We start from the raw sequence: 26,217 nt of genomic DNA on the forward strand, positions 1-26,217 counted from the left end.
CGCATCAATCTGTGATTGGTCCCGTCTTTCCAGTCTGAACGAAGAGCCCAATCGCAGGTCAGTCCCAACTTCCCAAGTAGGGGCAGCCCTGCACTGCAGGCCCCTTCCTGCAGGCTGCAACCGTTACCTTCTCGGTCAGTCCGCAACTCCGCAAAACGAGTGGTGATCAACGCAACGGTGCACCCATCACGTTGCGCACATGGAACAAGTTGAGGTGACCACGCCAGTGACGCCACACCCAGCAGAGGCAGAGTCCTCTGTGTGGAACAGCTTGTGTAACAGCTGGATCAACCAGTGGCACCCGAGAGCAACCAGTTGCACCAATGTTGTGCTTCCTTCAAATGTCCAATTACGCGCAGAGGAGGCGGTGCGAGAAGTGGCCTCTCAGTGGCGGCCCGGGCCGTAAAGTAGTTTAAAGAAGGTGTTTTTGAATAACAATATGTTTTGGATGCGTATGTTTTCCCCGTCTATCTAGTTGTTGGAGGAATGAGAGGTGTATGTTCGGCTCTCGAGATGGGATTGTTTTTGCACGTCGTCGGCTCTGTCACCCCGACGGAGCCCGCAGCTGACGGGGTAAGACTGAAGACTTCCAAAACAAGGCTGTGTTGCTAATGTTGGCTAGCTTCTTTGCTAAGTTAGCAAACTGGCTATCGTGGGTTAGCTCATCAGCTAGTGCAGTAAAGTACCTGTGCCTCTAACGCGCCTGGTGTGTGTGTGTGTGTGTGTGTGTGTGTGACTGTGTGCCAAGTTTGTTCAACTAGTGTGGGCGAAATGTATGTGTGCAACGGCAAAGACGACGATTGCTTAGCTTAAAGCTAAGCTACTATAATAGCAAAATGTTGGAAGTCAGGGCAGATGTAGGCTACTTTATTAGGGCCTGTTGTGTTGTCCTCTGTATCCTGATAGACAGGAGGACGGTAGGTTCTTTGAAAAGAACCTGGCTGTAGTTGGTTGACACATCAGTCAGACGGCTATAACTTATTTCAATTACACCGTGTTTTTTCTATGATCATCTATTCCTAATAAGCCGAAACGCCACTGCAAACAAACTATATTGAGGATATCCAGAGTTTCTAATGGGAAACTTCTAAATCTCATGTTCTGCGACAGATCTGTCTGATTATTATTATGTCTGACATTATGCTAAATACACAAATGACACCTTGAACATGTCCTGGTTTTTATTCAGTTTTGTCAAAGTTGCCAATGAGACCTGAGACTAAATGCTACCTGCAGGACGACTTCCTGGAGATTGGGTTACATTTTCTGTTTTTACAGTTGTATGTATGATACACAACGTACTCAAAGGGAAACATCCATTTACAATTGGTGGGGTGCTTTGAATTTGTACAGTAGTATGACAAAAGCTGTGTATGTACGGTTATAAAATGATAGCTTTAAAGATTTCTCCAAAAATATTGCTTTTATTGTGTCATTTTAGTTTTGGTGCATTTGAGTTGAAAATGTAATGACAAACAGTAAAGTGGATAGTGACTTTCCAAGGTGTAAATGTTGTCAATTTTGCTAATTGATTGTTTGATATGAAAGTGGACAATCTCTGAACAATTGAGCAACCACCCTCAGGTGACACACATGAGAACTACTGACTCAAAAAGCATCTTGCTGTTACAGGTAGATTCAGTGATTGTGGGAATTGCTTGCATTGATTGTGGCATGCAATCATATTTTTAACAATATTTCCTCTATTGGAGAGCTGTAATGTAATTTTAATGTGTAAAAATGAGCTATTTTGAGCAGTTTCTTACCTTAAAAATAAATAAAATTGGCATAATTTCCCAATTTATGTGCATTGTATCTGTCAGACTCCAATGCCTATATTGGTGCATCAACACAACTGATTCCTTTTTCACAGCAAGGACATATGAAGTGAAAGTGAAAGGGGAATAACTTTTACTATCTACAGGAGGATGATGTTAATCACATTTATTTAGTGCAACTGCAAAGTGTTGACCTTTAGTTGCAGTTTGTGTAGATCGGTTTGCATTTTGTTATCACTAGATAGCATAATGTGCTTGTTAAAATATCTCAGCAAAACCATCATAGACCTGCTGACAAAGTCTAAAGTTCTTCAAATTATATATTTTTTGTTCTATGTTTCTGGATTTCGATAGCTCAACATATTGTTTGTCGTCTAGCGGGGCCTATTACTGTTGACTACTAGCAGAGTATTAATGTGTCTTATTGGGCTAAACCACAGGCTCATTTAACAACCTCGTTTTGAAAGACTACTAAGTACTATCATTTGATCAGCAGCACCATAGACATGTATTACTCACTGGCTTATCCAATATAAGGATCAATTTTTTTTTGGAGAATTCATAGAGAAGGCATGGCAGTTACGTTGGAGAACGATGTATCCATGAGTAACTGTCTATTTGTGTATATGTATCATTATTTTTGTGAGTGTCTTGTAAGCCTGTGCGGGCTGGGAATCTTATGATATAGGACACTTTAATAAAAACTCTTATCTATTTATCTCCAGGCCAAAGTGGGGATATTTTTCAACTTAGGTGTGACTTTACACTGTGATGCTATATTACAATGTCATCATCAGCTGTGTGGCTTTCCTACAGCTTCAATGATGGAAGAGCAATCTACTGTTTGTGGGAACCCTTTAATATGTTTACCGAATCTAACAAAAGGCAGTATACCTAAAAAACAATTTCTAGTGGATTACCACTAGACAGGACGTGTAAGGACTTTAATTTGTAATTTGTATATACTTAAATCAGCAATCTTTCTCTAAATCTCTAACTATGATGAATTATTAGGTGTTTTCAGGGGCTGGCTTACCACTGTGTTTACTTTACTGTTTTGTGTTTCTCAGTCTGCACAATAAACCACAACACAGAAATAATTGAGAAAACAACAGCTTGATATGTCTTTTCATGTAAACAGTGAAATTACTTGGAATAGGAAAGCGGAGGTTGTAAGTCTGTGACGACGTCTAGATTATCATCTTTTCTCCTGTCGGGACTCACAATGGGTGTCAAGGTATAACATCTTAAATTGAGCAATGGTGGTGGACTAAGGTGCTAACTGCTAAGCTTTTCCATGTACTTCTGTTTGTTCAAAAATATACAGCCAATGACCTTTGTCACAGCATTCGCCCTGTACTCTATCTGAAGAGAGAAGTGATACAATTATATCTGCTATAAATGTATATGGCGTTTTTGGAACAGATTATAGATGTCAGTATTACATTGGATAGGACGGCAGACGGAAAACTGCTGGGCGAGCGCTGGCGCTTTGGCATGGGGGGTCAGATCAACATATGGAATGAATTCTGTACTGGCCATATATGGAGTGTGTCTTGAGTGTACAAGGTTTGATGAGGTCAGATCAACATATGGAATGTCAAAACAGGGTGGGGAAGAATCAACATATGGAATGCAGGTCAGCTCCATATATGGAGATCTAATATAAGTTTTCATAGTAAATGCAACCTAAGGTCGCAAATATAGCAGCTGGCCGTACAATAGTTGTTTGATGTGAGTGTATGTGTTGATGATGCTCTTGCAATGGGTCTAGTCTACAAGACCACACACAACACTAGAGGTAGTTCAACAAACCAAACCACGTGCAACCCAGATTCGGCTGAAACAAGGGATTAAATTAATTTCACTCCTATGACACTAAAATGTGGAACGCTACCCTACCAACAGCCATTAAGACATGTGAATCCCTTGACTCCTTCAAAACCGCTCTCAAAGAGCACCGCAATTCGAAACTGGCCCCTGTAAAGTCTGAGCTTCCCCCCCACCCATTTCTCACCATTAGTTATTCCCTTTTTTACTCTCTTTATATGATGATTTTCTGTTTTTTATAGAAGTGTATATTTGTACGTCTCTAAATGTTCTGATGAATTGAAAATGGTCGACCCTGTGTGTAAACAAGTGTAATGCTTAACGTTTTTGTATTGACTTGTGCTTATCTATCTGAAATGTTCCCATTCTGCATACTGATAAATAATAGTTCAATCAATCAATGCTTATTGCTTACGGTATACCTGTACCTTATTCTGATGATCTGTAACTCAAGTACAAAACTATACTCTATATTGAATCAACCCTCAGTCACCATGTGATTTGAAGTTGAACCTGGTCCAACCTTATATGACTGTATTAACTCTGCCTGGCCTGTATTCCCAGTGTTACCCACTGATAGTGCAAACAGTCTTACAGTATTTCAAGGCTACACTGTAATTGACAAGGTTTAAGTCTGTTATCTAGACTATGAAATTCAGCTGTAAATGAAGTCATAAATTAGGATAAATCCAATCAACCTCTCATGCAACAAGTCTATTTGTCATATTGATTAGTGCAGTTATTGGAAATTGGAAACATGGGGTGAATGTTTATTATTATATATCAATAACATTTGCCCCTGGCTGAATAAATAAAAATGTGCTTTGTGTCTATGTCCTCTTGCCTTAATTTTTCTGAATGATTTTAGATCCAGCATAAGCACTGACACTGCCACTCATCAGTAATCTCTGAGAACCCCCCCATCAGTAACCTCTGATGGGGTCACTGGGATTATTTTTTGCATCCTATCTGCCAAGTAAAACAGGCCATCCTTAATAGGTAGGATATTGAGTTTACAGTCAGGAATGAACTAAGCATTGTGGGTCTTGAGGAACAATGTTTGATAGTCTTTTTTTAAACCTTTCTCCATGTCTGAACATTTCAACACCTTCTCATTATTAGGCATGCTTGTTTGCTATTATGTCACCAAAGTTGTGGCGCAGCAGACATATCTTCCCTTAATATGGTACTGTGTATAGCACAAGAACCTTAATATGGTACTGTGTATAGCACAAGAAAGGTTAATATGGTACTGTGTATAGCACAAGAAAGGTTAATATGGTACTGTGTATAGCACAAGAAAGGTTAATATGGTACTGTGTATAGCACAAGAAAGGTTAATATGGTACTGTGTATAGCACAAGAAAGGTTAATATGGTACTGTGTATAGCACAAGAAAGGTTAATATGGTACTGTGTATAGCACAAGAAAGGTTAATATGGTACTGTGTATAGCACAAGAAAGGTAATAATATGGTACTGTGTATAGCACATATATATATATATATATATACTGTATATATATTAATATGGTACTGTGTATAGCACAAGAAAGGTGGATGGTGTTATTGTTGCCTGTTTGGATCGGAGACGGGGGAATCTAGTCTGTTCACATTCTTTTGTCTATCGCTGTCTGTGTGCTAAAAAGCAATTAACTATAGCTGGTCTCAGTTTACGTATTATGGCCAAGTGTTTGATAGTAGCATGTCATAACAGTGACCGCTTTGTTTTGCAATATATATCTCTAGTCTAGCCGCTCTAGCATATTACATACTGTTGAGCCTAGAAGGGAATGCTCATTCTTGACCCATGGATATGGGCCTATTTTACCAATATTTACCAACTCCTCCTGACCATAAAGGACTCTGTTATCTTTGTAGCACAGGGTGTATACTAAGTGAAGACCCAAACAAACTAGATGGCTATCAGTATCCAATTGCAAGAAAGGGCAAAGCCTACAGAGTGGAGAGGGCATGGTGGTGATTCTGGGAAGTAGCTGTCGGGTAAATGAAAACAAAAGTTTAAGATAAATACAAAGTTTAAGATAAATACAATGTGGAAATTACAGGACATCTTTTTTACTTAAACCTTTTTGATTCTGTAAAAAAAAAAAAATAAGTGGGGATGACTGATTAACTTGAGGAGTTTGTGCCTTGAGGTATTTGATCCCTGTGTTATGGGTTTGTGGTAACTTCTAATAACCGTTACTCTCTTCATCTCCTTTCCAATCATACACAGAGCCAACCGTTTCGTGCATGTTATTATCATGCATGCACTGCTTCAGCTAACATGCTCTACTGCTGCTTGGAAATTTCCGTAGAGCAATCCTGGGGGGGAGGGGGGGTGGGGGGAGAGGAGAGGAGAGAGAGAGAGAGACTGTTAAACCTTTTACTGTGGAATAATGACCACGGTGGTCAAGACTCAATAGCTTGTATGGGACTTTTGCACTCTGGATCGCCATGTCTCTCAATCTGGGACCTACTATGGTAATTTATGGAAACCTATACCTGCAGAACGCTGGGTGGCTAATCATTAATTTAATATTGAATAGAGCATGCAGCCTACGGGCTCTACCTGTATGCATTTGCTATGAGAGGATTGTGATTGCATAGCTCCACTTGTGTACTATCCTGCTCATCATCGGTGGTTGATATCATTATGGACGGAATACATTTTGAAGGTTGTATTGGATGTTAGGCGTGTTAGCAACACGGGTATGTTAATAATGACCTACTACAAACCAGGCGAAATAAATCTTTGACCATTTAAACTTTAAAGTAAGATATGGTCGATGATCAACTGATCCATCTTAGAGCAGTTCAAAATAGGCCATTTTGAGTTGAGTCTAACCTGTGCTGTAACTTCTGTGGGTTTATTTTGTTACTGTAACAACGCTAGCTGTCTTCTGACTCCCAGATGAATTGTATTAGCGTGTGACTGATGTTGCTTTAGACCTGTCCTTTGAGCTTTATTTGCTAACTCTTTATTGACAAATATGTTTGTGTGGTATTTTCTTGGAAAGAGTGATTCCATATTTAATCGTTTGTCAGCTCAGAGCCATTGCTCATACCAGTTGAAAGTAAGTTAAAGATGGGGGGTAATTTTCTTTGCTTAAATAAGTGTTAAAAAGCTCTATATTGTGATAGTACTCATTGCTTTGAAATGTTTGTTCAGTAACAGGAGTCTCCATGTCTCCAGCTTTTTATAAAATAGAAAATGCATTTTTAGGTCGGGATACAAATTTGATCCAATCAGGATACTAAGTGGAATTAGAACACTATAAAAAATTATGATAAATGGCTACTCTCTTCTGATTGGCTGAAATTTTGTCACCTACCTGAAAATGTATTTTCTGTTTATTAAGAGCTGGAGAGGCAGGGAGACACCTGTGACTGAACAAACACAATATAGTGATTTAACCTTTAAACAAAAAACTTTTGTTTTAACCAAAATAAATCACTTGCCCTACCTTTTTTAAATTAATTTAATTCCCGTGTGAAGTGAGGGGGGCTCTTATCATCGTAAATCATCATACATCATCTCATTTCAGAATTTGCGTCCTCACCTTCTTTAATGTTCGTGTAACGCAATGTTTGTTTACACAAACACTCAAAATTCTCCATTCATTGTCAATGGCATTTAATGTTTGTGTTAGGACAAAGTTTGTGTTTACACAAACACACTAAAAGCTGTACTCAAAAATAATAGAGAGGGCACTGGAAATCCCCATATACCGGGTTGGAAAAGTGTGGTGGGGTCTATTTGGGGCCTATACGACACTTTTGCATCGTCTCGCATTTGCAGTAGTGTCACCTCCGTGAACCCAGTGTGCAAACTCGTGGGTCGAGCCCATACAGACATACTACTGTATTGTGTTAAGTCTCCAGACCTCTTTTGAAAATGTTGACTTGGACTAATGTAGAATGTAGATACATTCATCTTGCATTCTTTTGTCAGGTGAAACCTGACTAATGAAAGCTCATGAAATGTAGACGACTTAGTCATCATAGTAGCGACCTCCTCGTGATTGGTTGCCCATCATAGTAGCGACGTCTTTATTGGTTGCCTCTGGCCAATGAAACGGCAAATATCCCTGCCAGCCACGCAGGCTGCAGACAGTGCAAAGCAGCAGAGCAGATTACACTCAAAGGGAAGAGCTCACCCCGAGTCCCCGACACGGCACATACTACAGTTATTTGACACGTTTGCAATGTTCAAACGTCACACGATATAACTTCAAACTAAACGCGGGTGAAACAGCGCATCGAAGCCAAGGTGGGGGGTGCATGGCACGGTGGCAGACAGACAACTAATGTTATGAGCTAACTGCAGCAGCATCAAAGCCACAACAAAACACAATGGCTGGGTTTCTCAACGAGATTTGTAGCTTGAACAGGAGTGCAGCGCATGGGCACATGCCCACATACACAACCTAGACTAGAGCACAGCCATACATGTCCTCATTGCACACGTAAGGCCTCCTGCATGAATAAATGTATAGAAGCAAAGCCGTTTCCCTAAAGCCTTTATAGCCTGCCCTACACACCTGTCGATCTGTGGCAGTAGTAAAACCATTCGCAGAGATATGTGAGCGGTGACTTTCTTCATCTCATTTAAATATAAAAATGTCGTAATTAAATTAATATTTTTATCTCGGCATCATCTAGATAATTTCAGCCATCTTGCCATATTTCTTTTAACATTTTTTAAGATTCTTTGATCATCCGTGACAGCCAATTTAGGAAAATTCGTCTAACAGTAACTCCTTGGCGACAGCCATGGCGCAGTGTATATTAATGGCGTAGTCAATTTATTTTTTAAAGGCGCGCCACATTGCGCAAACATGAACCACCCAAATATTTGTTTAATTTAATTTAATTTAATTTAATTTAATATAATAATATAATATATATTTAAACGATAGACTCACCACTGGCAAACCCGCTCTCTCTCCGCACCGCACGCACTGTTCTTTTGGGCATGACAGCGCTGAGCGCAGACAGACAACAGTGCATAATATAAATCCGAACTCCAACGTTTACAAGTTTATCGAGATGAAGAAAGTCCCTAGTACTCCCCACACAGTGACAGTACTCCATGTTTACGCACAGAAGAAAAAAACGAACGGAGACAAGAACACAACGGAGAGAGCGCTTCTTTCACCTGACAAATATTACTATGTAATCATATAATTTCTTGTTTTTAATATATTCTCCAGTAGAGCCTACTTGCTCCATTGCATGGTCTTGATGAGTAACCAACCTACTGGCGATTATGGGTTGATACTAGCATTCAAAGTGTGTCCAGAGTCTACTGTACTGTGAAGTGACATTGTTTCTTCTTCCTCTTGTCCTCCAGAGCCTACTGTACTGTGAAGGGGTGAACAACCAGAGTTACAGCTGTGAGTCAGGGCACTGCTGTGGCGAGTCTCAGTGCTGCAGCTACTACTATGAGCACTGGTGTAAGGACCTTTTAATTATGCCTCTCTCAAATTGTGTTATTTCCCTTCACTTCTTCACGAGCAACTGTTCTCCTCGCCTGACGTTGTCGAAGAAGTTGCATTTTCTGGATTTTCATAGTATCCTGCAAGTAATTCGCTGATAGTCAAAGCAGCTGAGAATTCAGCAACATGCTGTCGGAATGCTAAGACTGTTTTGATATTTCATAAGTGATACACAGTAGAACAAAAGAGAATAAAACAATGTAACACACATGGATGCAGACCTTTTACTACTTGCATTCCCACGTCATACACAAATTCTGGGGAACAGATATGCAAGTCAGATTTAACCGAAAGTGCTGTGATGTTTTGATTTATTTTTCAGTCTACTCTTCTTAACTCTGAAACCTTCACCGTGGCAGGGTTTCATGTTCTCCATTTGTCTGTGATGACAGCCATACTGCTGCTCTATGCACTACTCCTGCATGCATAGTATTTCAGTGTCCTCTCTTACCCCAGGGTTCTGGTTGGTTTGGGCCATCATCTTCATCTTGAGTTGTTGCTGCGTGTGCCACCATCGTCGCACCAAGCACCGCCTGCAGCAACAGCAACGACAGCATGAGATCAACCTCATCGCTTACCGTGAGGCACACAACTACACCACTGTGCCTTTCTACTTCAGTAAGTCTAGTGCATTCATAATGTCATCTCAGTTTGAGAATCGTCAGGATATGTTGTAAAAACTACATTTATTATATTTAGCAATTTTCTGCTGTGCTTTGTAAACAAAACAAAAAATTAACATGATGTCTCTATTCCTGAAATGTGTCTGATTATGTAATTTTTTAACTTTTCAAGTTTCATGGACATGAAACTTATTTCATGAAAATATACCCATCATCTGTTCTCATTTTTGACCATGACCGTGGGTGTAATATTGACCTTTGACCCTTTTGCTCAAAAACGTAAACATCAGAACCTACCACACATTTCAGGAGCCGGTTGGTGCCTTCCTTGCATTACAACACAACCTCTCTGTGTTGCCCAGTCTCTTGGAAATTACCTAAAATTAAAGAAAATAAATTTCAGTCCCGTCATTATAAATTATTATAAATCTATTATTTTGTGTCTGAAACTTTATTTTTCTCTTCTCATCTTCAGGATTTCTCCCAAACTACCTCCTGCCTGACTATGAAGAGGTGGTCAACAGACCTCCTACTCCGCCCCCACCTTACAGTGCCTTACACACAGGACCATCCTTAGTGGCTACTAGCCAACTGACCACTGAGCAGCAAGATAGCCACTGTCCAGCCATCCAGCCCACTCCAGTGACCCCAGTGTCTGACACCCTATGCTCCAGGTCTAGCCTGGAGTCACCGCACACCCCCACCATAGGCTTCAGACACAAACCTGACAACAAATCTCCACAGACGGCCCAGGAAGTGGGCACAATACTACTGTCAGCTGGGCTTCAGGAGGGGCTCACTATGGAGGGGTCCACCAGCCAGGAGAAAAGGAGCGGAGGTGGGGATGACCACTGCAAAGACGCCTTGCTGAAGGACCAGGGGGTGCCTGAGGGTTGCGCTGAGGACAAGGAGCGTCTCTCCAGCGGGAGGAGAAGACGATTCACAGGGGATTCGGGGATAGAGGTGTGTGCGTGTGGCATGCGAGGGGACCGTGGTTGTAGTGGAGCGGGGGGGACTGACCAGGACAACAAGGAGCTGAGGGAGCTGGAGCGCCTGCTGGGACGTGAGGAGGGCGAGGAAGAAGAGGAGGAGGAGGATGATGATGAAGAGGAGGCTGGAGACTTCTGTGAAAGTTGTGGTCACCGCACTCCCATTGGCGTGGATGAGGAGCAGGTGCTGGGCGCTCCAGAGAGGCGAGTCGCACATGGGCCCGTCGGACCTGCGGCACCGCTGCAGCCAGCTAACCAAACCTCTAGTGCCTCCCTCCACACTCCGGTGTGCCTGCTCCTCCACACCATCAACGAGCAGGAGGGGCCGCACCACAGCTGCAACACTGAGCCCCAAGGTTGATGCACAGTTACACTAAACACCCCTTCACTACAGTCAACAGAACTCTGGGGAGGGAGTCGAGCAAGTGGACATTCGTCTTTGTGAATGTGAGAGGAGTAAGTGCTTTCTACAACAGATGTGTATTTTATGAATGTGTTGTCTCAGATTGTACAGGTGTGGGTGAGTTAGGAAGTGGGGTTGTTTAGAACCCCCAACCCCTCAGCCGGAATAGTGGCCTTAAACTGTGTATTGTGAGTTATGAGCCATCTGCAGCCTGCATCAATTGATGAGCGCATGCTCCTCACCTCCTTCTGTTGGTTCTACTCGCCAAGAGGAATGCAACGACACAATATTAGGAACTTCTGCAGGTGGGAACTGTGATGTCACAAACAAACAATCACGGACAAGCATGCGAAAGCACACTGCTCATTGAGCGTGGATAACCAATCATAAACATTTCTTGCACTGTTCTCTCTGGCCAGGCAGGAAATGACTCTCGAGTCTGCAAAGAGTCACTCGGAGCAAGAACATTGTGGACGATCGCAATGTGTTGAATCACCACAAAGTGTGTTTATGCAATTTGATACTGTAGTGTACAGGGACATTGATCAAGACTGTGTGGAATGTCCAATGAGACTTGTGCTTCTTTCTAAAGTGCTTTTTCAGATTGAAAGGTTCTGTTGTTGTAACTCTACACTGTTTTGACAGATATAAGTGCATTAACAGATGTTCATGAGGTGTATTACATTTTGCACATATGGTATTTATCATTGAGAGAATGTTAGCTTCAAGTAATGAATACAAAAATCATATCTAAAAACATCCAGTCTTAATTTAGAATATGCCATTTATTTTTAATGAATGCCTTTTTCATAATCTGTCGATGTGCAGTAAATGACGTCAAGAAATCTGCAATGCTATATAGACCTGTGATAAATAGAAAAGGCGGCGGGTGATTTGTCCAAATATTTGTTAGCTTTTCATCAAGTTGGCTAAATTATTGCACTGTGCTTCTTGTTGTGAACGTTCATCAGGTTTTAGTAAAGTTGTCAGTACTTTAAAATATACAGGTAACATTGACCAAAAGGTAACCACTTAACTCTGGTGGCATGTCATTCTAGGTAATATTAATATTATTATTACTATTAGAAAAATATATAGAGAATTCCTTTGTGATTCAACTGCAATGCGGAATATAAAGATTCTGGCTAACTGGCAATTTGTGTCAGGAACTTCACCATCACCACCTTCCTTCACCAGCTATATAAAAAACAAGCCAAAGTAGCGATATGGCAAGTTTCAAGTCATTCTTTAAGGAACAATAAACATTTATAATAGCTTATTACTGATGTCTCATCCACACATATTTCACAATAGCCTGCTGACAGGCAATGCAGTCTTTTTGTTTTGTTTCTGTAATGTGCCCATACATTGCGTTGCTGTCGTAGAAACCGTCTAGCCAACAGCAATTGATAGTCTCTTAACGACTTGTGTTTATACCATTAGATCAGGGGTTCCCAAACTGTGGTGCACGAACGCCCTCTATGGGTGCGTGACAGGAAAAAAGGTAATGGCGGTTAAATGGTGTTATTTAACAAAGGGCAAAATCTGGTAAACACTGTAAGATGTATTGAGCAACTGTGGGAGTATACAACAGCTGCGTGTCTCTCAGTGCAGTGACATTCCGTCATTATTGGCCATAACCATATTATCAAATGTATCATTTTTGGCCAAATACAACGAGTGTTGGGGGGTGTGTCAGCTAGGTCAGGAGGTAACAGAGGACACACACACACACACAAATAGTCAATCTTTGTGTGATATCTACACTAAACATCTTGCTTTTCCATTGAATCTTCAAGGTGTTTAATTACGTAATAATTATATTAAGTAAATAGAAGATGACTGAATTTATGTAGATTTCACTATTTACATTGACAAATTTATATTTATAATTTCAACCTAGATTTAGAAAGGTAAAACGGACAAACAAAAAAGCAAGGGTTGGCACATTGAAGCAGATTAGATAATATATTGGGAAAATGGCAGCTAATATCAAACAAGATAACAAGCAGTGGTGTAGTAGAAGCTTAGAAAACATTAATATTTCAAGCATTAAAATACTTTCTATTGTCAAAAGAAAAATCACCTGTATGCTTTCCGAATCTGGCCTGCACACCTAAAATGCCGTTGTTAAAAAGCTGTTAGCAGTGGATTGATGTATGCCATAAATATGCCATTAGACTATGAATGTACTATGTGAAACCCTGACATGTATTGTTAGCATAAACTTTGTGATAAAATATTGGTTTTATGTGTGGGAATTGTTTGGCCAGCCCAGAATTCGAATGATCAGATTAAAGGGTTTGTGTCATGTCGATGACATGTCTCTATGGACCTCCTTAAAACACTGTAATGCCTAAAAGCACAACATTTTCTTCAGCTAACCTCACAGGCATATACTGTATACTTTACCTTTAGACAGTAAGAAAAACTGTTTAATGCCCAGCATATAGCTGTTGATCACAACTAGATGCTCTGATTCATTATTCTTTCAAGAGTTAAATGAATATTGTACCGAAGCAGACACTTTTCTGAAGTGCTTTAAATATACATAACATGTATATTACATGTGCTTGCTCTTTGTAAGATAAAAAAAAGTAATATTCTTATATTGTGGTCCTTACATATAGTATGAAGATGACCTATTGTTCATAATAGCTGAATCCTTTGTGTACTCTGTATTGTAAAATCTGTTAAAACCACTATTGGCACGTATACAATGTTCTGAGATTTTGATCCAAATACGTAGTTTCTTTAAAAATGTTAACACGTAATCATTAGCTTTGATGTCATGTAAAGACCAGGTCATTTTCTGCATAGCTGAGAAAATAATTGCCTTTCTTGAGACTTGAGTCCCAACATTAAATGTGTGAAGGGTACAAAATGGTGCATTTGACAAATGTTTAGACATCTTTAGAAACATCAGGGGCATCTTGCCAAAGACATTTGTGTTGCTGTGCACATATCCTTTGGATGTTCTGTTCATAAGCCATTTATTACAACAGCCAATATGGATGTTCAATAAACATATCCTTCAAAGCCATGCCAACTGTAATTGTGTTTATTATGACTTTGTGTGAGTGTGAGTGGTTGTTTGAGTGAATATTTCTTCTATAAATGTATTTGTCTATTATCTGGGGGGTTAATTGAGTACTGTAAAGTAGGCTGAAATAAAAAATAATTAAAGAATATAACATGTATATAACATGAATATAACATGTTAGAAATGAACGTTTCCTTTTGCCACCTGAAATCAAATCTTCACAACTTACTGCAGAGGGTGCTATTGAGGCGGAAGTAAACGCAATGTATCAGAGTCAAACGGCTCCCATAGAGTTGACCCGAACTTTAGCCTCGGTTATCGGTACCTTAGACTAGAGTATATAGGTCGGTACCCACTACCCAGGAGGCAGGCTTTTATTTTCGTTCGCATTCGGCACTAGAACATAAGCGAACTAGCTCCCTACACAGTACACACACCACACGGGAAGCAATGGCTGATAAGAGGTAAGGAGCAGTAATAACAGTAGCCCTGGTCCAGAAACTTAATTATTGTAGTAGAAAAATTGACATGAACTTTCTATTTGCTGTATAGTGCATGCTGCGAAAAACGCTTTTCAGACACCACCCTTCATGCTGATGTTAAGGTAACTTTGTTTCATTGATAATTCATTCCCCAAACATTAAATTTGCTTTAAATAGTCTTTCACAGTAGAAGAACAATATCATCATTAGCCCCATATGTGCCCTCTCCCTACGCTCGGAGCTACAGAATGAGCGTAGGGAGAGGGCACATATGGGGCTATATCATCATGAGCCGGTCTACTCTAAACTGCAACCTAGCTCGGACAAATCTCCATGTAATTCGATTTGAAGATATCTAGCCTGTCCTAAACATGTTATAAACACTGAACTTGTTATAGGCTATACATTATCCACGTGACATTTTCCATGTCAGAAATGAATCGATAAAATACATAATATGAGAGAGCACTCAGAGCCTGCTAGCTCTGGTTCATATAATATATTGCATCGGACGGACCCCGACCAGAGCTAAGAGCCTGCCCAAGCCTGTCCTATCCCCGTTTGAACCAACTTAAGCAGAGACTGAGGTTCCAAAGGGGGCTACCCAACAAGGCTCCAGACTTCCCAAAACAAACTGGTCAGGCTTCTACTGGGCTTTTTAAAAACAAATAGCAGCAGCAGTCTTTTGCAGTCATTTTGGGACAGTCTTTTCTCAAGACTACCGGGTATTTAAAAAGCCTCAGATTTAAGATGTGTTTAAGAAGGGTAATGCTCTGTGCCTACAAGTTCAAGTTAGTCATGTTGCAAACACTGAATTATAAAGTTTAGTCTACCTATTATTATGTAAAAATGTAAATACTGTAAAACTGTAACTTTGTGAAATATGTTATTCACATGTTTGTCCACAGGATTACTACGGCAAAGTTCTAAAGAAAAGTTCTGACTTGAAGACCAACGCCTGTGTGACCCCAGCCAAGCCTGTCCCTGCCTTCATAAGACAGGCTTTGAAGAGTGTGCATCCTGAAGTCTCAGATAAGTTAGTGGATTGTTGTATGATTTACTGTTACATTGATTGTGTTCAATTTAGGTAAAAAAAAGATGGTAAAAAGAAAGAAAAAATGTATTGCACACACGTGCACGTTAATGCACGCAAATCCCCCTCCCCCATGGGGGAGGGGGATTTGCGTGGCATCTGAAGGTCCCCCCACCTTCAGAATTCAGATACCCTATGACACCCCTGCACGCACACACGTGCGCGCACACAGGCACACACACACACACACACACACACACACACACACACACACAGGGTAGACCCTGACTGCTTTCTGAGTTAACCACTTGAACCCTGGCGCAGATCTACAGTATCACAATCCATCGCACCTGTGAGCTTGTAGATCGGCTATTTCCAGCAAAGATATTTAGTGTCGAGTTGAAACAGGAGGGGGCCTAGTATAGAGCCCTGGGGGACTGTCTCTGGTCTGGTAAGTATAGGTTTTAAGTGGTTCATCCCGTCTTAAATTGGCAATTTATTTCAGATACTATGGGTGTGGCCTGGTGGTGCCAGAGTGCTTGGAGGGGTGCAAGGTGCTGGACATAGGCGGCGGGTGCATAAGGCTAGGGAAGGCTTAGCCTTCCCAAAAATTATGCTGGGTATTTTTTTAAATATATATAATATATGTGCGCAGCATTATAGAAGGCTATTGTGTTTGTGTGTGTGTGTTGTCGCTGCCCCCTGGTGATCGCTGATCGGATATAGGCTATACACTATACAGCAACTGGCCTAATCAGCATATGATTGACTAGCCTACTATTGGTATGTCTGTAAACCTCGTCCTTCCAGTCGCTTTGTAGGCAGCAAAGAGTAGCGCGCGCTGGTTTGTTTTGGGAAACAGCAAAACGCAAAATGTCTTTTTCAAGGCAAAGATAAAGTAGCCTAATTCAGAAGAAGAAGCTGTGAGTCGGCTGTCAGAACTCAGTGCCCGCACGGTTCACAGTTCACACCACTGCAGCAACACTGACACGTTCAGCGGAGTGACTGCTGTCTCTGTGCCGTCTAAGAGCCATGAGCCGCGACTCCCGGAGGGGCAGCAACACCGCCGGGTAATCTACACTGACTGACTCGAGACTTGAGAAAAAGACGTCCAAAAGTCGTTGTCTGTGTATAGGCTAATTCATTGGTAAAAGTATGCTAAATAACTCATTTTTAGACCATCTGGGAAATAAATAAATAAATAAATCCGCGGCGGCGGCCTCGCTCCGCTCGGCCGCGAGAGTCCCCCCCCAACGCAATTCCATAGCCTACCCAAAGGTAAAACGCACCCGCCGCCTATGGTGCTGGACCTTGGTAGTGGAAGTGGCAGGGACTGCTATATGCTGAGCAAGCTGGTGGGGGAGAGGGGCCATGTCACTGGCATTGACATGACTGATGACCAGGTACATTGGTTTGACTATAGGATGAAGGTCTGGGCGATATGGGGGAAAAAATCCAGTATTACCAAACACCTCTATCAGCATTGTGACGATAATATAATATTTTATTTTGAATTCATGTAAAAAAGTGGAAAAAACGAAATGATCACGAGTCACAACGTGCTACATCTTTGAAAATAAGATAAATTGTTACAAAAACTCATATTGTGATATTGCGCAGCTTTATGATGACAGACTGAGTGGCCTCAGTTAACCCCTGCAGACCTTGAGGGCATCTGCTAATGTAACACAGCCTGCCTTTAGAGATGTTGTAAATATTGTTAAAGTTTAATCTCTTATATTATTAACCTTGAAGTATAGATTATTAAATTGAATACTTTATTATTTTATTACCTAGCTAAATTATGTTCAGTTCTCCAATTCGTGGTGGTGCTGTTAATACTAATCATACCATATTGTTTCATGCTCTATGTATGAATGTTTCAAAACAAGAAATCAGAATTGAGAAATCTGATTGTAATCAGGAGTTATACTTTGCCCTGGCTTGATTAGATAAACACTTTCCAAACCACTTAAACATGTCTGTTGTCTTCTAGCTTGAAGTTGCCAGGAAGTATGTGGACTACCACATGCAAGAGTTTGGCTACAAGAAGGCAAACATCAACTTCGTCCAGGGTTACATTGAAGCTCTGTCAGAGGCTGGGCTTGAAAAGAACGCCTTTGATATTATCATGTAAGATCACCAATATACCGTAAAGCCTAATTTATGTTTAAGTGGCAATGGTGTCACTCAAATGTTTATATATAATAACAATTGTTTCAACACAGACTTTGTCGCCAAATCCGGCTTTACGACCTTCAGTACCATGCAGTAAAATAATGGACATAACTTTGTTGGTTATTTTGTCCTTTAGTTCCAATTGTGTCGTGAATCTCTCTCCTGACAAAAAGAGGGTACTGACAGAAGCTTACCATGTTCTCAAGGTATGGTCACTATTTTGTAAACTCTCTAATCGTGTCACCAAATATGAGAAAGATGGACTGTCGTTTCTTTAGGAATCAACCCCATTTCCTAACTATGTTTTACCCTGAGTTTAAATAATCACTGTTGAGATTAAAGGATTTATTTTAATGTAATTTAATTAGGAAATGTTCCGAGTCATGTGGCATCAGTTCACAAATATGCACAGTACATATGATCACACAAGTGATGATGAAGTTCCTGTAGTTATCATGCACAGCAGATGCAAAACAAACAATACACTAACAACTAGGGATGTCCCAATCACGTAGTTTTGCTCCTGATCCGATTCCGATCATTTGATTTATTTGTATCTGCCGATACCGATCTTTCCGATATTCTTTATAGAACACTTATCCCATATCACAATTATGCAATATCCAAAATCACAAACAATATCCAGTCTAATATCATCATATGGATATAATATTGATACTAGGGATGTCCCGGTCATTTGAAAATGATGTGATCCGATCGGGACAACACTACTAACAACTTATTTACATATTACTGTCTATGTTGTTGTTTAGGATGGTGGTGAGCTGTACTTCAGTGATGTCTACAGCAGTAGCAGACTAACAGATGAAATAAAAAATCACAAAGTCTTGTGGGGTATGTTGCTTGCTACCTACAGTTCAACCTTTCATACTTTATATGGTTTGGCGATGAATGGATCTAATTTGAGGTATTCTCAGGGCGTATGCTACATCTCCCCTACCAAATATGGGCATTCCGAAACACCCCATAGTACAAAAAGGCTGATCTGGTGGCGGATGAGCAGCAATGTAAGAAACGGCAGCAGTTTCCTGACTGAACTGCATGCATCATGCACAAACAAACGCCTGTCATGAGAAAGTTGAGAAACACAAGATAGTGTCACACTAACAGAATTTATGGCATTTATCTTAACAGGCGAGTGTATAGGCGGAGCGCTCTGGTGGGAGGATCTCCTCCAACTGGCTGAGGAGGTGGGCTTCAGTCATCCACGGCTGGTCACAGCCAGTGAGATCACAGTGGACAACAAGGACCTGCAGGACATCCTTGGTTGGACTTTTGTATATATATATAACTTTATAATATAATATATAAACTTTATATAATTTTTTGACAGTATACAATAAAACCTTTCTAAATCCAAAACGTCTGGCGAGAATAGATGAATGTCAATCAATATAAAACAGACACGGAAGTAATAATTAATTAATATTCATTAATATATTATTACTTAATTAATATTGGATTTTTAAGTTTTTTTTTGTTACTTACTACTATTTTGTTACTGTTGCTGCTAAAATATTAACGAACCTAAAGCTGTCTACTTGTACAGGTATTAATTTTAACAAGTATTTAACAAATACAAATCTTTCATCTTTTGGTTTATGCAATTCATATCACACTGTCTGAAGTGAATGCTTCTTTCAGAGACTCAGTACCAGGCAACATTAATTATTTTTCACCTGTGGGTGCAGGGGACTTCAAATTTGTCTCGGCCACATACCGACTGTTCAAGGTCTCAAAAAATGGTGCCAAGGCATGTCAAGTTGTATACAATGGGAACATCACAGGGGAAGAGAACGTCCTTGAGTTTGACTGCCAGTATACGTTTAAGGTCAGTACTATTTACTGCAACTGAAGAAGGACTTCACAAGCTGCTAAATGTCTTTAGACACTTATGCCCCATTAAACTGCATAATGCTGCATGTGCCTGCCTGTTTATAATACACAGGTGAATGAGATCGTGGAAGTGGATGAAGCAATGGCCAGCATTCTGACCCATAGTAGATTTGCGGAAGAGTTCACTTTCCAACCACCAGGAGCGCCCTCTGAATCCTGCACAGTCAAGCCTAAGGTTAGAATCATAATAAGCACCCTGAGTTTTGACTATCTTGCCATCACTAGTCTCGCGTATCCATACAATCAGAGATCTCCACCTACTGATGCGGGGAAAACCATTGATAACAAACCTATACCAACTGCTTTGAAAACCAATCTTTATACACTCCCAAATTATATGAAGGACCGTCCTAAAATCTTGGCATTTGTGGACCACGTCATCATGCTCATTGCTCAAGTCATCACTATGACTCAGCCATAACCATATAAGGAGTTCCCAATGCCATGCATCAAGAAACACCGTCTCCTCCGGGTTTTTAAACACCTGTTGGATAGAAATGACGCTAGTGCGTGGCTTCAACTTGTAGCGTCGGCAAAAAAACGGAAACGCAACAAGTTGAAGCCACACACTAGCGTCATTTCCATCCACCAGCTGCCTAAAAACCATGAAGAGACGCCTGCTCTAGGCATTCTCTTGCAGCCTCTTGACGCTTAAGTGTGCCTGCACCCATTGCGTTTTTATACATTTCTGAATGGTTTCCACCCAGTTTTAGCCCCTTCTTGAATTCATATGTCACCAGATGTATCAGTAGGCGAAGATCTTTGTTCATCATGCTATGCGAGATTATCTCACCACGTGATCTTTGGGCACTAGAGGTCAGTATTTTGGTGTCCGTTTCAAGTATGACACACCTAGAGAGCCCCACTATCTAGCTAGGCATTTAGCCTTGCATAGTGTCCACACACACACACACACACACACACACACACACACACACACACACACACATACATTATTCACAGGCTCAAGGTCAGGCAGCTGTCTTGGATTCATAACCAGACTGTGGACTCATGCTGGTGAACCTTGAACAGGAAGGAATGTTCTTCCTTCAGCCAATCAGTTCTTGTGACCACTCATTCATACACAAGCATCCATAAGCACACCTCTATTTAGATATTTTTAAGACAGAATACAACGACAAAACTTAAATTATTGGTCACACTATGACACCTTTTTCTCTTTTGATTTCAAAAGATCCGAAAGATATGTGCTGTCCATTCAAATCAATTGCTGCTTGACCTTTGGACTTCAGTCTTTAGATCTCTTTCTCCAATCAATGGAATGCAACGTGAGGATAGTAATAAATAGCCTTTGGTCTTGTTCATACACTGCGTACAAGCACAGCTACTGTGGCATGCTGATAGGATGAACCACCAATGTCCGATAAAAGAGCTGCTGACTCATAGTAAAGCCAAAGGAGCCATAAATTCAAAGACTTAAAGTGCAAACACAAATTGTCCTGCAACATGCACAACATTGAACAAGCTCATGGGTGGTCAACTATTAAACAGTCAAGGAGAAAAGGAGCACACCTGAAATATTTAGTAGAGTAGAGTATTTCTTTCATCTCACCAATTTCACCTTTCTGTTTCAAATTCTATTTTGTAGAATAGTTGAGAAATGTACATTGATTTCTTGTGTGTATCTGCATGTGGGGCTTTCAATAATGTATGTGTATTACTGTCCATTTAGGTAACAATAATAATGTGTATAATGTATGTACGTGTATTACTGTCCATTTAGGCAACTGTAAATCCTTTTGAGCTGATGATCCAGAAACTGGGAACTGGAAGTCCAGCTTCAACCACAGGAGGGTGCGGCGGCCCACGTTCGTCTGCCTGCTGTAAATGAAAGAATCCAAAGAGAAATGGTGGCTTCTGCTTCACATTACATTATCCTGTGTCTTAGTTCTGATGCCTTTAAAATGTATTGAGAATAGGAATGCCAAGATTGATGTGTGGATGTACAATGTCATGTGATTACTTTAAGTCTATAGATTCCATTCCTCATGGAAATACAAATTGTGCATTTCAGTGGTAGCAAGTAACTACCAGTAAGTACCTTTTACTCAAGTACTGTCTAATTGAGTACAGGTTTGAGGTACTGTTAATTTAGTTGAGTGTGCCCATTTGTCAATATGTTATAGGCTACTAAAATATATCTATAAATATTGTACCGTTTTATATTTCGGCTATTCAAAAATAACTATTGTACACAATGCATTGCGAGCTTGTAGATCAGCAATTTTCTGAAAAGTTTGACACACACACACATATATATATATATATATATATATATATATATATATATATATATATACATACATACACATATTCTGTTGCATAATACTAATATCCACTGCATAACCCAGTAAAAGCAAATGTATCATCATGAGGTTCATACAGTCATAGTAGGGAATCTGTTTAAAATATGAACCTATTTTCTCCTTTGTTTTGTGTTGGGAAATTCTAAACTACATTGGGTGATCAATGTGATATCCATACCATGGCTACTGAACAGATGGCAATATAGTTACATTTATTATATAAGTAATAAATCAACCCTGCCAAATGTATCTTTGAGTCTTGTGCATGTAATATGAATACTGCGATTGATATTGTTCTGTTTATAATGATTAATTATACATTTATAATGAGCCTATAGTACCTTTGATGCAGGACTGTTAGTGATGGAATGGAAAGTAACTTAAGTAGCAACAATTACTCAAGTAGCCTACTCTACTTAAGAAAAATGTACCTCAAAATTAGCTTGAGTATTTCTATTTATTTTTGTATACTTTAAACTAAGGCTATAGCCTATACGTTTATACAGAATATTCTGATAATTTCAAGAACTACCCGGGCAGTATCATTTGCAGACAAATATTGCACTTTTTAGCCATTTCACTTATTTGCCAGCTTTAGTTAGGCTACTTTGCAGACTTAGATTATTGATACAAAATGTATATTAACTGATAAATTATGATTATTATTATTATTATAGGTTTAAACTACCCAGCAGCACAAAGCCTAAAGTAGGATAACAGCCCCTCCTTTACCACCTGCTATACAATAAAGTGAATCCGATTTGTCTGCATAATTAGGACCTTCACGTTATAATATGTGAAAGTCCTACATGCAGATCAATCGGATATATAACGGTTATATAATTATAATGCAGGGTACTATACTGTATTATCTGTATACATATTTTTGGATGCAGGACTTTCTTCATTGTGCATGGTATTTCAACTTGTACTTCTGCACCACTTGACTGTTAAAAACCAACTCCATCAAGTGAAATTTTGCTTTAAAGTTTGATTGTAGACCTATTCTTCCTTGGCAAAAACTGCATAGACCTAGTCATGCGCACCACGACTTTTGAGCACAGAGCCCTCACTCATGGAACAAACGAAACTAATGAGTGGAGGGCGCTACTAATTACTAGTAATTAGTCTATTACAATAGTGAACCACAGTGGCAATTTCAGTCACTCAGTCAGATCTGCCTGCAGCAGTTTGATGTCAGCCTGGTTATTTGGTATCGCAATTATGATTGAATACTAATTCCAATATTGGATGTCTTGTGTCGCATGGTGGTAAAATCTACACCCGTAGCAATGTGACGCATTGTGAGCTTTGTATACATAACATTTTTGAAACATCTCTCCTACTGTCCTACAATGACATGCGGAAAGTAAAGTAAGGACCCCGGCCCGGGTTGAAAGAGGAGAGTCCTGTTTATAGCGTTTTCTTACTGTGGAATTTGATTTGTTGAAGAGACTGTGAACTCCCCGCCCCTGATCAGCTGCTGCATTGATTGGACGGTGCCGTCGCCTGTCTCAGGGACATCAGGGGGGCACACAGCCCTCCGCTCATCAAGGATCAGTTCAGTATCGGACGAGGAGTGGAAGCAAGCAGGTCCCCGATGCACGACACACGGCCACCCTCGGCGGAGATGACGGCGGACTCCGATTGGCTCTGATTTTTAAAAACCCCTTTCATTCAGGAGGTTGGGTTGCCCATGATCAATATGGCAGAACCGTCAGCCCCAGTACCGGCCGCTGCAAAAATGGCGTCACTTAGCCGGGTTCGAGCTCTGACTGTGATTTTCTTAACTGTCAGCGGCTGTTTGGTCACCCCGACAAGTGGCAAAGAAGGGTCAGAGCCGGAGACTGTCATCATCGGCCTCCGACTGGAGGATACGGACGACATTTCCTTCATGGATAGGGGCTACCTGCGGGTGAGTGAACGGTCCCGGGTGAAATTAAGGATCTACGGGCAAAACATAAACAACGAGACCTGGTCCAAAATTGCATTTACGGAACACGAGCGGAGCCGATCTATAGGGAACGTTGACAGCTCGTCAGGGGACAACCAGAGCCAAGAGGATACATCTGGCTTGCATCCCTGCGGCATCAGGACTTCGGATATAATCATATTGCCGAGCATCATCCTGAGTCGCAAGACGTCAGGGATAGTTGAAATTGAGGTCAAGCCACTTCGAAAGACGGAAAAGAGTAAAGCGTATTACCTGTGTATCGCCACCTCGACGCCAGCCGTGGCTGGAATGCATGATCCGTGGACGGAAAACACATGGATCTATCACGATGGAGATGACACAAAAGTCATAGTGGTGGAAGAGAAGAAGTTTCTCCTGCCCTTTTGGCTCCAGGTTATCTTCATTTCCATGCTACTCTGCCTCTCAGGCATGTTCAGTGGGCTGAACTTGGGGCTGATGGCTCTGGACCCCATGGAGCTCCAAATAGTCCAGAATTGTGGCACAGAAAAGGAGAAGAATTACGCCAAAAAGATAGAGCCTGTCAGGAGCCAAGGGAATTATTTACTTTGTTCACTTCTCCTCGGAAACGTGTTAGTGAATACAACACTGACCATATTGTTGGATGATATTGCTGGTTCTGGGTTGATTGCAGTGGTGATGTCTACCATTGGAATAGTCATCTTTGGCGAAATTGTGCCCCAAGCTATCTGTTCCAGGCACGGCCTTGCTGTAGGCGCAAACACAATATTCCTTACTAAATTCTTCATGCTTCTCACCTTCCCCGCTTCTTACCCAGTCAGCAAACTGTTAGATTATCTGCTGGGTCAGGAGATAGGGACCGTGTACAACCGGGAGAAACTTCTGGAGATGCTGCGAGTGACAGATCCCTATAACGATCTTGTCAAAGAGGAGCTGAACATCATTCAGGGTGCCCTGGAACTTAGGACTAAGACGGTGGAGGATGTGATGACACCGCTGAGGGATTGTTTCATGATTCCAGCTGATGGCAATCTTGATTTTAGTACCATGTCTGAAATCATGGAGAGCGGTTACACTCGCATCCCAGTGTTCGAGGGTGAAAGGTCTAACATAGTGGATCTACTGTTCGTAAAGGACCTAGCATTCGTTGACCCAGATGATTGTACCCAACTTAAAACGATTACAAAGTTTTACAGTCACCAGTTGCACTTTGTATTCAATGACACCAAGCTAGATGCGATGCTGGAGGAGTTCAAAAAAGGTGAGTTGGGTTTCTGAAATTATATTCATAGTCATACATTTATTTTTTCAGAGAGCACATTGTCATTTTTACCCTGCTGGGTTCTTCAGATTGAACATTGGGTTGAGTGCTAATTAATGACAATTAATCAAGTGTATTACACTTACATAATAAGTCACATATCGTTTTACATCAATGTAGAGTTTTGATTTTAAAGTGACAAAAGTGATTGCATGAAAACATTTAATCTTTTTGTAGAATGATGGAGGATGATGAGGTTATATGTAATACTAGAATAACATTTAAAAGACAGCCTGTCCTAAGAAGGCTCTAAACACATTGTAAACCATTGTGCTACTGTGTACTCAAGGTCAAGGTGTGAGTGTAATGGCAACATTTCCAGTTAGAACCTTATTTTCTGGAATTAAAAGAGGGGGAGAATTCCCGATCTCACACGATTTCACAAGACATTCCGGGTACTCAAAGGAAAAGTGGCAGAGGGGGTGAGAGGGGGTGTTGAGCACATGGGCAGTCTTATCGGAACTGCCTGATTATATTAGTCACCACACGACTCCGGTAGGGGCGAGAAGCACTTGTTGTGGCCCCTCTGATCGCTTCTCGTAAAGGGGAGGGTAAGGGGGTGTTATCTTTAGACACATCACTTCCATTCTGTGTTCACGTTCACACTGTTCTCACTCTCTCTCCTCCTCTCTGTGTTCTCTGTCTGACTTGGGTTTCCCTTCTCCTCACTCTCTTCATTCATTCAACTTTTTAGCCCCCCACCCACCCCCACCATGATCACCACAACTTTGGATTTGTGAATGCATTTAGGACATGTGGGAATGGTGCAACAGCAGTGCTAAGGTTATCAGGTGGGGGCATCTTGTTTGAGAACCTGCTTAAATCCCTCTCTCCCTCTCTTGTGCTTGCCTCTGAGTG

General features: G+C 40.8%; 3 protein-coding genes across 3 annotated transcripts in view; all 3 read left to right on the forward strand.

Annotated features, from left to right (window-relative positions):
* The first annotated feature begins 110 nt into the window (after window positions 1-110).
* wbp1lb (WW domain binding protein 1-like b) lies at window positions 111-14,168 on the forward strand. Its single transcript, XM_080760212.1, has 4 exons — window positions 111-573; window positions 8,966-9,068; window positions 9,567-9,728; window positions 10,209-14,168. The coding sequence occupies exons 1-4, from the start codon at window positions 487-489 to the stop codon at window positions 11,081-11,083; spliced, it is 1,227 nt and encodes a 408-aa protein (XP_080616338.1). The 5' UTR covers window positions 111-486; the 3' UTR covers window positions 11,084-14,168.
* Window positions 14,169-14,506: 338 nt separating this feature from the next.
* as3mt (arsenite methyltransferase) lies at window positions 14,507-22,269 on the forward strand. The gene is made up of 12 exons (XM_080759836.1): window positions 14,507-14,632; window positions 14,721-14,772; window positions 15,559-15,686; window positions 16,189-16,257; window positions 17,002-17,086; window positions 17,680-17,816; window positions 17,998-18,067; window positions 18,635-18,716; window positions 19,017-19,148; window positions 19,574-19,713; window positions 19,831-19,953; window positions 21,523-22,269. The coding sequence occupies exons 1-12, from the start codon at window positions 14,619-14,621 to the stop codon at window positions 21,628-21,630; spliced, it is 1,140 nt and encodes a 379-aa protein (XP_080615962.1). The 5' UTR covers window positions 14,507-14,618; the 3' UTR covers window positions 21,631-22,269.
* A 1,541-nt stretch (window positions 22,270-23,810) lies between these two features.
* cnnm2b (cyclin and CBS domain divalent metal cation transport mediator 2b) overlaps window positions 23,811-26,217 on the forward strand; it is a gene marked incomplete at both ends in the record, with an annotated part of 48,566 nt that continues 46,159 nt past the window's right edge. Inside the window, one exon of the mRNA XM_080758108.1 lies at window positions 23,811-25,299. Within this exon, the coding sequence (XP_080614234.1) occupies window positions 23,811-25,299 (1,489 nt within the window). The remainder of the gene's footprint in view (window positions 25,300-26,217) is intronic.

This window comes from Protomyctophum bolini, assembly GCF_963924005.1.
Source record: "Protomyctophum bolini genome assembly, chromosome: 3".
Lineage (NCBI taxonomy): Eukaryota > Metazoa > Chordata > Actinopteri > Myctophiformes > Myctophidae > Protomyctophum > Protomyctophum bolini.